At 40.8% G+C, this 15,482-nt stretch overlaps 1 protein-coding gene across 1 annotated transcript in view; it reads left to right on the forward strand.

The window, feature by feature from the left end:
- Positions 1–15,183, forward strand: part of LOC104466736 (sucrase-isomaltase, intestinal-like) — a gene marked incomplete at both ends in the record, with an annotated part of 42,001 nt that extends 26,818 nt beyond the window's left edge. The window contains 7 exon segments of the mRNA XM_010080265.1: positions 1,175–1,323; positions 5,284–5,368; positions 8,061–8,117; positions 9,862–9,992; positions 10,814–10,902; positions 11,289–11,338; positions 15,025–15,183. Of these exon segments, the coding sequence (XP_010078567.1) occupies positions 1,175–1,323; positions 5,284–5,368; positions 8,061–8,117; positions 9,862–9,992; positions 10,814–10,902; positions 11,289–11,338; positions 15,025–15,183 (720 nt within the window).
- Between the last annotated feature and the right edge of the window lie 299 nt (positions 15,184–15,482).

Consider the following 15,482-nt stretch of genomic DNA (forward strand, 5'->3'; position numbering starts at 1 on the left):
ATGTAAACATAATAATGGAGAAATTTAACTTATATATTTGAGTTTAATTAATACTGTTAGTGTTAAAATGAAATCTTAAATATGCACTTTGCCTAATCCATTGAGGATTTCAAATGGTTTAATTAATAATTTTCTTGTCCAAAAAGCACTAGATAATATAAAAAGCTTTGTTACTTCTGTTCCATTTATGTTTCATTATCCTCAGAATTCATAATAAATGCTTCAATCTTAATGAGAAAACCATTATGGGAAAATTTTGTGAAGGAGAAATGGAGCCGTGTGACTCGTTAGCTGACTGGAGAAGGCCAGACAGGAGGAATTAAAGGAGATGTACCACTCCCATACCAGCACTGCCCTGGGCTTTGTGCTCCACATCCCATCGCAGGGAGAGTCAAGGTTGATTTTGAGTAGATCAGAAGCAGACAACAAGTGTAGAGAGGTTGCTTCAACCTTCCCTCTGGGTGGTGGGACCCAGCACGCGTGCCCTCTCACCCAGGAGAACATCACTGGCAGGGAGGAGGCGAGGGGCAGTGCTGGTGCATGGGTGTCCCCTCAGTCAGGGCATCCTAAAATGGTAGGCACAGGAGGAGAAATCAAGTTTCTTTGTATGGATGAAATGTTCTCCCCACCATGCACTGTGACTTCAGTTACTCCTGTTGGCTTCAGCAGGGCCATGAATTTATTCTTACTTTTAAATAGATTTGCCTTTATGTTCTCAGCCAACATAATTATGCTTTTGCCTTTATTCTGCAGATTATCAGTCTTCCCTTCTTCCTGTGTTTCACCTTCTCTGTCTCAGTGGGCGTGCATCTCCAGGATAAACTAATTTATCAAGACAGTATCTGTTCCCGAGCACAGACATGAAACCACAGCTCCCCTCTGTCACAAAGTTAGGGGCAGTTGCAGACAGCTCACATACACTGCGGTGGGGCAGTCAATGCTCTGAACTCATTGGAATTTTTCAAACAGTTTTATACAAATACTAGTTTGGTGATAATGGATGTTGTTCTTAATACATCTTCCCGTTTGCAAATCAGTGCTTTTTCTTATATAAACATTCCCTTCCACAGCATTATGTCAGCCACAGCTCTCCGTAGGTTGCCCACAGGTTCTCTGTTGTTTTTGCATTCCCTAGTTATAATGCTCAGTACAAAGCAAAGCTTTTCCTTAACAGGAACAAGACCCAGCGGTGTTCGGAGAAGAGTTTGCCAAGATAGCTCGCGCTACGCTTCGGATCAGATACTCACTGCTGCCATACTTGTACACTTTGTTCTTCGAGTCTCACGTTCACGGAAACACAGTGGTGCGGTCACTGATGCATGAGTGAGTTTGGAGTGTCTCTTTTTTATCTTACTCACAAAAGAAGTTGAGCTTCTATATATAAACCAGCTGATGTTTGCTTGAGAATAGTCACAGTAATATTACTGCATGCTCTCTCTTAGAAACGACAGTTTTACAATGAAATCTAATCAAATTATGTATACAAAGCTCTTAATATATGCAATGTATTTTCATTAAAATATAGCCTATATTTGTTTCCAGTGCAAAAATACCTAAGTAAGGAGAATCCTGAAAATTTCTTGCCTTAGGCAATTATGCAGGTTTGTTTTTTTTTTTTTATTTAAAAACAGGAATCACATACCTGTTTTTTCTGTATTTGAATTAAATCTATGAAATCTGTATTCTGGTCCAGAATGCCAAGAAGGCCTCATACAGAGAGGTCTCCGTTTTCCAATCATCCATAGTATTAGCACTTTCCAATTTAGCACTTGCATCTGCATGCTATGTATGAAACCTACATCTGTGTTCACAAATTGCACAGAGAAAACAGAGATAGAGATGTTTGAGTGTAGAAGCAGGTGCAAAACTGAGATTAATAAATGCAGACTGAAAAACTCCTCAGAAAATGTGACCTCAGATTTTTGGAACAACAATTTTTTTCTGTTTGGAAGAAGCAGGAATAACAATAAGGTTCAGTTTCCCTGTCAGCATCTTTGAATTAGCTTTTTACCTGCTTTTGGTAAATTTTCCACTTCAGAATGCTTTATGCAAAGACTTGAACAAAAGGAGTGCAAATAATACATATGAAATGCTATTACCCAAAGCTCTGACACAATTTAGTCTCATTGGTGCAGGCTACAACCTGGAGTGTTTAATGTTCTTTTTCCCTTTAGGTTAAAAACATTTTGGTTAAAGGGTAAGGCATTTTTTCCAAATTAAACTGAGATTACACTAAAGTGCAGACCATTTGAGTATGGAAAGGATATGCACAAAACCTCTTTTGCCTACTCAGCATAATGGCTAATTGATAAATTTTAAAAGCAGTATCCTTCCCTGTCCTACTTTGCTACCTTATTTAACTGGATAACATTGAGGAGAAGTTTTAGAGGTACTCATGTCTTACAAGGGGCTATATGCTATTTCAAGTATTTATTTTAGCTCTCTTTTTGCTTCATGAGATTTGTGTTAATATTGGAAATGACCACGTTCATTCTGGCATTAATATTAGCTAATCTCTGCTAATATAGAATTATCTTAGTGATGTTAAAGTTGCCTTTCTGACCATTCCTAGCATATTTGCACTCTACTTGGCCCACATCTACATTAGCAAATTTCTAAATTTGCTTTGATTTGAATTGTAGACCAGTCTCAGATGCACCAGCAGAGTCTTCCATTGGGTGAAACGGAGCTGAAAGCTGTGCTCCAGGCATTCATGGGAATTTAGTTGGTGATACCAGACTGGGATTGCTGGGAAATAAAACCTTTAAAATGCTTGTAGGGACTGTAGGTGTCAGGAGATCAACACAAACTGTTTCACTACCCAGGTCCCATCCTAGTGGGCACATCACTTGCTAATGTTGCCATAGCTAGATCCTAAAATGGCTTAAAAGTATTTCTTACTATTATTAGCTAATTCTGGTTACTGTTGTTACTTAATGAGTATTTCTTACTATTTCTAATTAATATTCATTGGTTCAGTGGGCCTGCTCAAGGAGAGAAGGTGACCCAGATGCTAACAGGCAAAATGTGTATTTTACAGAGAGAACTAAAACAGAATTTTTAATATGTGGATGATGAAATTTTACATCAAACCTTTCCCTTACTTGTAACAAATACAAAGGAGAGATAAGCAAACTGCACTAGTTTTTCAGGTGGAGCTGTTATGAGTTCACAAGCCTCACCGTGAAAACAACCCTGGCTGGGCAGGGAGTCTCCAAGCAACAGCTATGTCTTGTAGGCATTTCACATTTTTCATTTTATTTCATTTCAAATGTTTAGGTTCTCATTTCAGATAACAAACAAGAACATCTCAGTAGATTCCTACAAGTGTTTTAGGTGCCTCTAAGGCTTTCACTCAGATGAAACAGAGATTCCAGTAGCTCGGCTGTCCAAAAAGACCTGGAGGTGGTAATCCATGACTGGAAGGGAAAGTTCTGCTTAATAGCTAAACTGGGGAAAACAAAGACAGATGAGAGGCCAGCATCTAGCCATGTAGATGGAATTAAGCACCTTTTACACATCACAGATATGGCTTAATGGCTTATATTTTCAAAATTGAAAAGTTCATTTGTTTGCTGAATTTGTGCTCATGGTTGCTATAATTGCAAGAGAAAGTAGTGCCAACTTAGATGGTGAGATGCTTGTTTCTAAGTGCAAATAAGGTGGACTTCTCTTTTGTCATAATTTCTTGACCAGTCTTTTCTCCTGAAGTCTTCCACAGCAAAGTATATTGAAACAATATTATAGTTTTATTACAGCAAAATTAAAAATACAGAGATGACAAGAAAAACTAAAGTTTTATATTTCAAAAACTTTAAGACAAGGTAATTCACCAAAAACCACACTCTACTTTAAATTTTTACAAAATATTATGTCAAAATACAATAATGACCAAGATTAAGTTGTCCAAAAGAGCTACTGTTTTTGACAGGAAAAGAAACTGAATAAATTGAGGTTTCTTTCAGGCAGAGCCTGAGGCATACCTTCAAGAATATTTTTTCCTGAGCTCTATGTACTTCCTAAACTTGCAATATTTTAGAAATACAAACACCAAATAGATGTCTTGCCAGGGTGTTTTTGCTCATTCGGGGTAATTTCTCTAAGTCTGGGCTGCGTATGCCTATGCCCTGAGCCGGCAGGGTGTCAGAGTTGGGCACCGACACTGGGCCCCTCTGCTCTGGACAGCGGACAGCAGAAACCTGTCTTTAGACAGAGGCAGCTGCAAAGCCAGTTAAACAGACACAGTAAATAAATTTTTAAACAAATAATTTGCATGTCCTTAAAGAATAACACGTTAATATGCAACAGCCAGTGTGAATTTGTCAAAAGCGAATTATGTTAAACCAGCCCAGTTGCCATCACAAGGCAATGGGGCAGCTGGACAGGAAAGGAGGCAGAGGAGCTGGAGAAAGCAGGAAGGACAAGGTACCTTGATTTTAGGAGGTTTTGGGACACACTCCACATGACATTCTTATAAGCTACATAGGGAACAAGGAGATAGGCCCCTCAGAGATAGGCTTAAAAATTATTGAAAGCTGTTTAAATTCTCAAGGATTTTATGCCAGGTGCGCGGAGGTTCCTGAGACGAGGAGGATTTTTCCTCTTTGCCAGGTGCTATTCCATATTTTAATTAGCTGATGCATGGTGGAATAGAGATCTCTTCTCAAGATGGCAGGTGATGCCAGGTGAATGGGACTGTAAGCACTCTGGACAACATGATCAGAATCCAGAACAATTTTAATGCATTTAATAAAATGGACTGAATTCCATAAGTTTTCATCCATTCAGGAAAGGCAGCTAAAAAGCACAACACGTCGGAATGTTGCTTTGTGTTTGTCCAGCAAAAGATTTCTAATGTAAATCTGTGAAAGGTGCAAGAAGACAAATCCAAGGATTTTCACAAATGCTTTAGATCCTAGAGCACAATGTTATTCCTCTGTGTTCCCTCTGCTGGTCTTGGCCTCTATCCTGATCTTTGGCTCCCTTGATGAAATCTCAACCGACTGGGCAGAAATGAAGTTAGTTGTTTTCCCACTGCTGCTATTCTGAAAAGAAACCAGCTCCAGCATTTTGTGAGGGTTCTGGTCTGCTCCAGAATGGTAGGTGCCACTGTGATTTCTGACTCTCTGTCCAGCTTTTGGCATTCTCTCAAACAGGAGAAATACTTGGTGTTGAAGGATGTCTTGAGGAAGAAAATTTCTTGTCACAGTGAGTAATATAAAAATATTCTGCAAGTTCTACAAAAATGTGAATTAACATTGCGTATCTCACTTTCAATGCTAGATTTACCTCCGATGAGCAGACTCGTGGAATAGATACTGCCTTCCTTTGGGGACCTGCTTTTATGATTGCTCCCGTTCTTGAAGAGGCAAGTACTGTAATTAAAAAAATGCCATCATGCTGGAGTAAAAGAAATGAACTGTGCTTAGGGCACTGGATGACATTCAGGGCATGTTTGCTCATATCCTCTCATTTCTTCCCTCCAGCATCAAAGCTTGCAGAACACATTTCTGAGTAGCACAAACTGTACAGAGCTGCCCAGTGCTTGAAGTGGGAGGATGGAAGTGAGGGCATGGCACCGCCCTGCTACTCCAAGCACTGAATGGATGTAAACAGGCTGGATGCTGTCTCTCATGTGCTCCTGTTATTGTCCTGACAGCTCCCTCCAAGGACACACACAGAGCAATAATTGTTGAGCTAGGAAGAAATATGCAGATATTAAAGCAAACTGGTTTCCATATTGCCTCTTGCCCACAGTGTTTTGGAACTGCAGCATCTGAAGGGCTATGCTGGTGGTTTCCCAGCATCACAGGTGAACACAGTCATTGCAGAAACAGTAATGACAATATTAGTTGTAAACAGGTTTTAAAGAGCAGCATTTTCCTGTGGCTGAGCTGGGCACAGCGCTGGGTTCAGGGCTCTCACTGTTCAGCTGAAGCAAAGGTGGGTTTCTCTCCTTGCCCCACCACTGACTGCTGTCAGCACCAGAAAGGTACATCTGAGCAGAGATAAATATTTGCATGTGATATATCCTAGAGCTGTTTGCAATCAGCATGCTGCCAGAATATGGGATACATTTTCTAGACATTGCTGATGATCAAAAATATAAAAAGTCCACTGTCAGTCACCTTTTTTTAACCAGCCATTGTGCCTCTGTGAATTTAAAATGAAATTCTTACTCCTGCATCTAAAACCATTCTGACTCCACTGAGGCACTTCATTCGTCAGTCCTTCATCTTCAGACTCCCCCAGGTTTCTAATAGCTGATGACTAACAAGGAGATTTCACAGGATCTCAGACCAGCAAGATGATGAAAGATGTGAGAAAAACCTTCCCATGAGAAGAGGGTGATGAGCCAGGTGGCTTCCTGCAAGAAGTGGATGAAAGGGAACGTTATAAGGATATATAAAATGATAGGGAGTCTAGATTAGGTGTTCCTAATGTTTTTGGGGGGACTGCAGCACAAAAGGAAGGTGAGGTGCCTGTGGCCTGATAGAGGAAGCAGAGCTTTGGAAGTGACACGCTGCTGGGTCTCGCAGTGGGAGGGAGATGGCAGCCAGTGCCCGTGCCATCTAGCAGGGTACAGGGCAGAGGGGAGCAGTAAGCCCCTCACTGTGGCATTGTAGGCCAGCAGGGACTGTGTCAAACTGCAGCAGCATGGCACCACTTGTCTAGGGAAGATGGGTCAGGGACAGCTTTTCCTTTGCATCAGGGACAGCTTTTGCTGTCCTTTTTGAGTCCTAGGCTGTAAGTGAGACATCCATCAAAACTAAAACAGAGAACTGCTTTACGTGCCGGCTTGTTATTTAGGGAGTCATGAAGGCAAGGCTCATCACGATTCAGATGGTGGTTACACACTTCTCTGCAGGCCAGAATGTCCAGGGTGGTCATAATAATGCAGTGAAAATATATAGAGAGGGGCATCTTGACTTCCTAGGGTTTTTCCTTCAAGTTTTCAAGGTGCTTTACAGATTAAGCCTAGCTTTAATTGTTAAACAGCTAGTAAGATCTAAAGAGAGAGCACAAACTACCCTAACCTTCCTTACTGCAGCGCTAGGATGCTTGGCCTGAAACACCCAGCACTGCCCAGTGTGGGAGGCAGGCCACACAACAAGACAAATTTCTCAGTTTAGCAATTCTTGTGCTCTAACAAAAGAATTGCATAGTTTAATAAGTCAATTATTTCTTACTCCTTTTATCGGTTCCTATATACATGTCCCTAACGTGCCAAATGGTAACTTTGCCTTAACTCTTCTCCTCTACCTCTACTTTTCATTTGCCATCTGCTCCCTGGAGTAAACCTTGAGGGTAAATCATAGCTCTGCAAAGGGGCAGACACCTATGTTGAAAATCAAAATGAATCTATTTGCGAGAATAAGCAACTTGTGACAAAACAAGAAGTATGTTTTGATTCTGACTTTTCCTGGAGTTATTAATTCAAAGTGCCTTTACTGTGATTTCATCCCTGCAGCAATATGATACAACACATGCTGCAAAACGAAGTACAGCAATTGTGCAATTAGCAGCACATTATTTATTATTTATCTGCAACTTTAAATTGTTGCTGAGAAGACGTTGCTGAGAAGACAAATATCTGTGTATCCTCTTTGCGAGACCTTCCTTTCTGCCTGTTTCTGCAACAGGAACAGTGCAAGAGGCGCTGAGCAGTGGTGTCCCCCCACTCCACCATCAGATGTGAAGTCCTGCCTTGCAAGGGCTGCCATACACCTCACTGGGATTGTTCAGATGTTAGAGGAGTGCACCGAGGCCAGTTACATTTGCAAGACATAGAGCCATGTACTAGACAGAAATAATCATATAACATTGACTCATCCCATAGAATGGCAGTAAAACCCCCCAAATAGGATGGGCTCATCTGTTCAGCATTACAGATTAGCCAGCAATAGCCCACTGCTGTGACAATAACTCAGCCATAATACTGAAGATTTGATGATATTAGAATATTCAGCATACATCTCTCCATGCGCAAATATAATAAAGCTAATGTAATGTCAGAAATGCAGAAAGAAAATACTTTAATCACTTTTTAACAATTACAGGGAGCAAGATCCGTGGATGTATACTTCCCCGAAGCATCATGGTTTGACTACTATACCGTATGTATTTTCAAGATTCAGTTTCTTACATCTTTTACATAATTTAAAATGGTAGAATTACAGCAAAATAACTTTTAGCAATGTTCAGCAGTATTTTTACCTCAGCATCTGTGTTTAAGAAAACTAGAGCACAAAAAGTCTACACCAGGCTAGCTGGGAGAGTAAATTACACAGCTTTCAGTAGCATTTTACTTTCTATTTTTAGTTTGTAAAGCTTTAAGACACAGAGAACTGAATTTTCAGGAGCAGCCTAGAAATTCATGAAACTGTCAAGATTTCTTTCTTTCCCCCTCCCTTATAGCATGTTTTAATTCTTGTACTGATACACTTCCCTGCACAGAAACAGAGACAGAAACCTGAGTCGTACTCCTGAGAACATGCTGCAAACCATTTTGTGCATGCAGTTTTGCAAATGCATCACTTTTGACAGAAAGCATATTTAGAGAGCAGGGTGAAGCTCCCCTCCAAAAGATGCTTCCAAGAGATGTAGAACAATCTGCTCTGTGGAAAATGCCAGCCTCTTCTAGTTTCAGGGACTACAACTTTTGACCTTTCAAACACCATCATCCCCAGTACTGCATTTCCAAATGTGCTGAGTTTTGACCTAACTACACTCTGCTGCAATCTGCGGGATAAGACCAGCATTGGCTTCAACAGTAGTTAGGCTGATGCTAAGAGCTTTTGGAAATGTGAGCTCAGGAGCATCAGGCTGTTGTTAACTACCCTGAGCGATGCTGGCAGAGGAGTGGGCAGGACAGAGAAGCTCTCAGAGGAAATTCAGACTTATTTTTAAATAAGGTTGGTGATTTTCAGCATTTGGCTGGTATCCTTAGGTGGCTATTCATCCAACCGTTTCCCTTTTCTCTTTTCATAAGGCCATGGTACTGCAGGGTCAAGAAAAGGTTCCTTCCAATCCAAACCATTCTATGATTTTCTTCAGATCTCCTTGTTGTGGTTCCCTCTGAGTCCCCCTTGCTGGTCTGGGCCAGGGACAGCAGCCCCAGTGTCCCTTGCCCTGCCTACAGGGCATGGCCTCAGCATTAGCAAAGCTCAGCTCCCAGCATTTGGCACATACCTTTCATACACATGGTGCTTATCCAAAAGTAAGGCTGGGTACTTACCATGTTAGAATTCCATTTACAGAGGGCAAGAGTAAAGCCTTCCTGTTATTTACTCTGTACTTGCCTTGCCTATATCTGTTTTTGAGGCATTAAACCAGAAAGGAATGATGCAGAGAACTTATGCTAGTTGTCTTCACATATATGAATTTCACCCACTGAATGCTGTAATTACTTTTTGAAAGGGAAATTCTTGTTCTTAGAAGAGAAGAAAATCTACAGTTTACATTCCCAAATGATTATGAATCACTTATCTTAAACTGAAACCTGACAGGCTGCATATGCATAAAAAGAGGAAGCAAAAGTTTCTTTTGCTTTTTGCTCAGTGTCCTGATGAGAGATTTTTCACAGCACATGGAATAATGATATCATTTTTAAAGATGATTTGCTGTCTTTCATTCATGATGTTTCTACCTCATGCATATGCATAACTGCAGGGGCTAGCTCCTCTTTCACCTTAAAAAAAGGAACTAGAATAATACCTCTGAAATCTGCTTTTCTGTTTGCATTTTCACTGATGTAATTGAGATGCAAATGTATGCCTTGGTCTCTTTTTCAGTGGTATACCGTCACAGTGTATAGTGCTTGGATTTGAGTGTTTTTAACTGCATTAACTTTTGTGGTAGGGTCGTAAACTGCCAAGTACCTGGAAAAAGAACTATGCTACTGTGGCTGCCCCATTGAGCAAGATCCCTCTGTTCATCCGTGGAGGCTACATCCTGCCAGAACAGGCACCAGCCACAACCACTACTAAGAGGTAACATCATCTTTGTCCATCACCAAGCAACCATGGTGTGGGTCAGACCCACAGACAGACAAAAAAGCAATCATAAGAAAGTTCAGAAGAGCAGCTATCTGCAGCTCCCAGCTGCCATCCCAGGCAATAAAAGCAGTATTTTTATCCTGCTATTAGCTAAATTGCATTAGGAGAACTGACCCCAGAGATGACCCACATCACAGTTTGCACAGCTGAAACCTGCTCCTGGCTCTGTGGTTATGCTCGGAAAAGCTTTTGCACCTCTTACTGCTACACTGACCTGCTGACAGTCATTCCACGTAAACATATGAAAGGGGAAAATGTAAAATTCTTCTCCTTGGATGTACTTATCCAATGCCATGGGCAAAGTGCAAAAGCTCAAATTTCTTATGAGGAAATTGATTTCCCCACACCAACGGGTAATATACTGGCCTTACATCTGAACCACGCTCAGAAGCTAATGTGAGCAGTGAAGGAAGGGAACAGCACTGTGCAGCAGCCAAACCAAACCACAGGAAGGCAGCACTGGTGACCAGTTGCCTCCCAGACTGTTCAGTTATTGTACCTTAAGTCCACTAAAGAATGGAAAACGTCCACATGAGCACAAAAAGAGGGAATTTTAGACTTCGATGTGACAAGGCAAGGTAAACTTTTCGTCATCATTTCAGGAGTCCTTTTGGTGAGCATGGTTGTCATTCTTCTGTTGTGGCCTTTTTTGTAACCTTAAAATTGAAGTTAATTGTGTTCAGAAGTTTTTGCTAAATAATTTGGGACAGTGCTCACCAGTTTGTGCTGACACTTCTCAACGTGCTTGTCAACAGCCGTCTGAATCCATTTGGACTCATTATTGCCCTGGATGAACAAGGAGAAGCTTCTGGGTCTCTCTTCTGGGATGATGGTGATTCAATCGGTAAGGCTGGTTCCCCACTGTGAAGCAGTGTCTGTGTACAGGGCTCCCCTCAGGCCACCTTTTCAGCAGTATAATGGCACTGACTCCTGCTAGAAATAGCTGGAGAGCTGACCCTAAGTTGAATGTTACAGAGGTGAGAAGCAGACTGCTCTTGAAGTCAGCATTTCAATACCAGAAAGGTGTAATACTGGGAAGATCTGGTCTGCTAGAGAGGGCTGTCACTCATGTTGTGTTCCCCTGAGATCACCCTAAGGACACTAGAGGAAGAGATTAAATAACCCACAAGTCATAGTCTGATGTTAGCCACTTCCTACAATTAATGTGAACCAATTATGGATTTTGCTCCCTGTTTTGATGCCAATCCTCCTTGTTCTGTGTTTTGACAGATACAATCGAAAATGAGAACTACTTCTTGGCTAAATATACATACAGCGAAGTAAGTAGCAGCACACAAGGTACTTACAAACATAGAGGTAGCTGTATTTTAGTGTGGCCATTGTAAGGTGATGATGTCTAACTCTTCTCTGGAAAGCTTTTTTCGTATAGCTCAGCCTTTAAAATCTGGTAAGCTACCTAATGCTTTCATTTACAGACAGCTGCAAAATAACCCAACTATGATGCTGCAGTTTTGTGTTTGCTTCATTGAGCATCATAGTGACACATCATTAGTGTCCCTGCTGTGATGTGAATCTGAAAATCCATTTTTTTCAGCTCAGATTTTTATTTTCTGAGTTGCTGCTTCTGGAGATGAGGGACCTTCTCCTTGTTTTCCTCCTGTGAACACTTTCAGTGTCATGGGTGGGAGAAGGCTACGTTCCTCTATTCAGGATATCCCAGCAACTTTTGAACCTCAATCACTTGAAGCTTGCATTTTGTGGCCCAGAGAATTACTCACTTCTTTAGCTTGCATTTCCTTGTATGACAGCACAGAGATTGCTCCTGTAGTTGGTCCCCCATGGAGCAATTCAGCACACTACCAGCAACCCACTGTGCTGATCAGAGGCTCCGTGCAGCACAGCAATAGATTAGCCCAGGGTCAGTGCACTAGTGCCTTTCACACAGCGCTCACTTCTACACAGACAGGTCCTGAGAAAGCTCAATAGAAAAATCCAACAGTCTAGGCTTCAATCGAGAAAAATACCGTAAAATAAATCTACTAGAAGCTCATTAAGTATATGAAAGTAAGTTCTGGGAGTCATTATAAAAAAACCTAACCTACTTCAGAAATCTGCACAGATCATACTTTATCTACAATTCCAGTGTCTGGCAAGAAATAGGATATTGCGTGTAGACTGTGGCATAGTTTTCATGCTGTGTATTCCAAAAAACCCTGAAGCAGTCTACAGAAAATATTCAAAGGAATAAAATTGTGTTAACTCCTATTGTAACATTGCTCTTAGAGTGTGTATCTTCCAGGAGCAAGAGCAAGCTAGGGTAAGCCGATGGGTTTTATTATGTAGTCTTGTATATTTGTGAGATATTTTTCTGCAACTAATACCACATGTCTAGACTTTAAATTTAGTTTTTAATTTATTTTCTTTTGATTTGCTAAGAAATAAAATTTTCTTCTTCTTCAAAAAAAGGATATTTCAATGGCAAAAAGGAAGAAAAATCACTTCACTTTTCTGTAGTCTGTGTGTAGTAATGTATTGCAGGAAGGCTAGAGAAAAACAACATCCAGTTTTATATTAAATTTTGATCTGTGCAAATTAGATTGTTGATTCACTGGCACTTCCATTTCTCATTGCTCATATTTGACTTCTACCTGTAAATCCATGACTGAAGTCCCTATCTGCATTCCAGTAATCTCTAATGTCGATTTTTATTATGTGTTTATAAAGAAAAAAAATCCTCTCAAATAGCAAATTGTAGAGGTATGAGAAATGTATGAAGGTCTTGGTATTTTGTTGCACATTTCTATATTCTTAAAAAATTGTGGATGAATAATTTAATCACTTCTAGTTTTAGGAGAACACACAAGTTTTGGTCCCTAAGAGACTTATTGATATGGTCTGAGACAATAGCATTTACTCTGAACAGGGTGTTGTGCCGGTAACAGCTACAGAATTAGACCCTCTCATTTATATTTTCATATAAACAACCCAGAATACAAAGAACAATTCAAGACTAATGCAGGCACTTAAGTCCCAGAGAATGATTCAGACTGCTTGCTCTCAGGTACTGTCTCACTGTGGTCAGTATTTTAATTCACTTGACACCTCCAACACTGATAATAGCTAAGTGACCAAAGTCAAAGTGCTCCGTATATTAAGCCTACCAGTCTAGAAAAATACGTGAGCCAGATGTATAAGATCTGCTGTACTTCAGGGATGAGCAGGGAGAGGCATAAACTCTGCCTCCATCCCCAGAGGCGGCAGACAAGGCAAGATGTGCTCAGACCATACCAACTGAGTCCAGACTACACTAAAGGGATGGTGACGGGAAGGCTTGCCCAAGGAAATGGGAGCTTCTGAAAGAATACACCAGCCTCTAGGTAACTGAATAACAAGTTCCTCCTAAAACTGGTCCAATTTTCAGGGGGTAAATGTGGGGGCAAAAAAGGTGAAGTTCATAGGACCACAGTAAGACAAATCACGACTCCTGCTCAGAAGTGCAGGAGGAAGTCTTGGTTTCTGGCCTTGGATCCAGGACTTCTTTTTATTTTGCATTTATGGGGCTTTGAGTGATATCCATAAGTTTCCTCCCTCCGATGAGAACTCAGGACCTTCTTGGGTGACTACTTTAACCACTAGATGCCTGGGGAAGAGAGGATCACTCATGCCTCTGGACCATCACCTCCTTGCCTTCCCAAGACCTTCAGCTCTAGACCTTGTCCAGAGCGACAATGGTGTCTACTGCAGAGTCATGGGGGAGGACTCTGAGCTTGTGTGCAATTTTTCAATACAGTTGTAATCACTGAGTCCAACATCACACTGAGCTTACTGGGTCTCTGTGGCCACCTAGAGCTAGCTCTCCTGCTTAGCCACACCTGAGACAGCAACAAACCACTGTAGGGAGGTGGTCTCCTATACTGAACTTCCCTGTATGTTGGAGCTCTGCCAATGGGGAGAAGACACCATATATAAGTACCCTAACATGTTCTCCAGAGGCTTTTAGAGGCCTTTCCCCATTTGCTCCATAATAGCCAATGTTCCTCATTTAGGCGGTTTAAATCAGTGTGCTGAGGATTAGCACTTATTTTTAGTGTGGATGCCTGAAATAAGCAGTCTAAGCACAGCCCTAAGTTACAAATACTGTGATCTAGCTTCTGCTCCCCTCCTACCATGCACCATTGAAATAAGATGAGCTAATTTATGCAAAAGGTTCCATCATGGGTTTCTCCGTGGCATATTTTTAAAAAGTCATGATTGCATAGCAATTCATCATTTCCTGAGCAGAGTAATTCATCTTTATTTCCTTAACAACTTTGATCACATAACAAATGCAATGATTCCTCTTCATTGCTTGTACGGGAAACTACTGTCGCTGGTGATCCAAATGAATTTGTTTAATGACTTTGTATGTCCTCTTGGTACAACCCTAAATAGGGGATGTATAGTAAATAAGAAGTACAACAAACAAGGCTCGGTGGACATACAGTGTTCCTTCAGTGTCCCTAAGGCTGGGACATAGCAGAGATTTCTAGCAGGAGATGTGGGACATAAAATAGGGGCAAAATATCTAGTAGCTGATGTTTGTGGAAGATGATAACGGTTTAAAGCAGTTAGTTGTGGATGTTAATTAAATCTGCCTTAAGGTCACTCACTGAATCTCTGTATCTGGATTTTGGCTTTGCATATGCCACTGTACCCTGTAAATGGTACAAGAACCAAATTTGCATTGATTACAAGTAGAAAAAACATGTCCAGGAAGATTCCAAATGGATGTTGTAAAGGCTATTTTGTGTCTTACTTTGTAGGTTTATAATGATACATGAAACCTTTCTTATGTGAAAATTGATGTGACTGTTGTTTTTCCTTTACAGTCTCAGATTTAATGTCTACATTGGAAGACATTTTATAGGTTCATTGACAAAGATGAAACCACAACAATAACAGCACGCAGTAAGTCACCTCCGGAGAGTTGCCATGGTCCTAAAATATTCTGTGTGGCTTTTTCCAGGGAAACCTGAAGACAGAAATACTTAAAAATGGCTACCGAGGGGCTGACACTCAGGAGTACAACAAAATTACGATTCTTGGCCTGAAACAGAGACCTCATGCTGTTGCTGTGAATGGAAGAGACATCCATAGAGATGCTTTCACTTATGAGCAGAGTGGGGTAAGAGCTGCACTGAGCAATTATGAAAAATCTTAGGGAAAGGGGGATAGTCGATGAGTGACTGGAACAGTTTTTCATCCACACCACATTTCCAAGTATAAGCAGACACCAATCCTTGATACAACAGTCTGAGTTTTTTGTTTGCTGGTTTTCTTTTTTTTTTTTTTTTTTTTGTAGGGGGGGAAGTAACAGCAAGAGCTCTTTTAGGAAGATTTAATCTTTGCTATTACACATACACTCGTTCTCTCTCTCATCTAGTGCCTGTCACTTATGCAAGTTTTTAAACGAATGAAATAATG

The sequence above is a fragment of the Pterocles gutturalis genome, unplaced genomic scaffold (assembly GCF_000699245.1).
Source record: "Pterocles gutturalis isolate BGI_N339 unplaced genomic scaffold, ASM69924v1 scaffold13166, whole genome shotgun sequence".
Classification (NCBI taxonomy): domain Eukaryota; kingdom Metazoa; phylum Chordata; class Aves; order Pterocliformes; family Pteroclidae; genus Pterocles; species Pterocles gutturalis.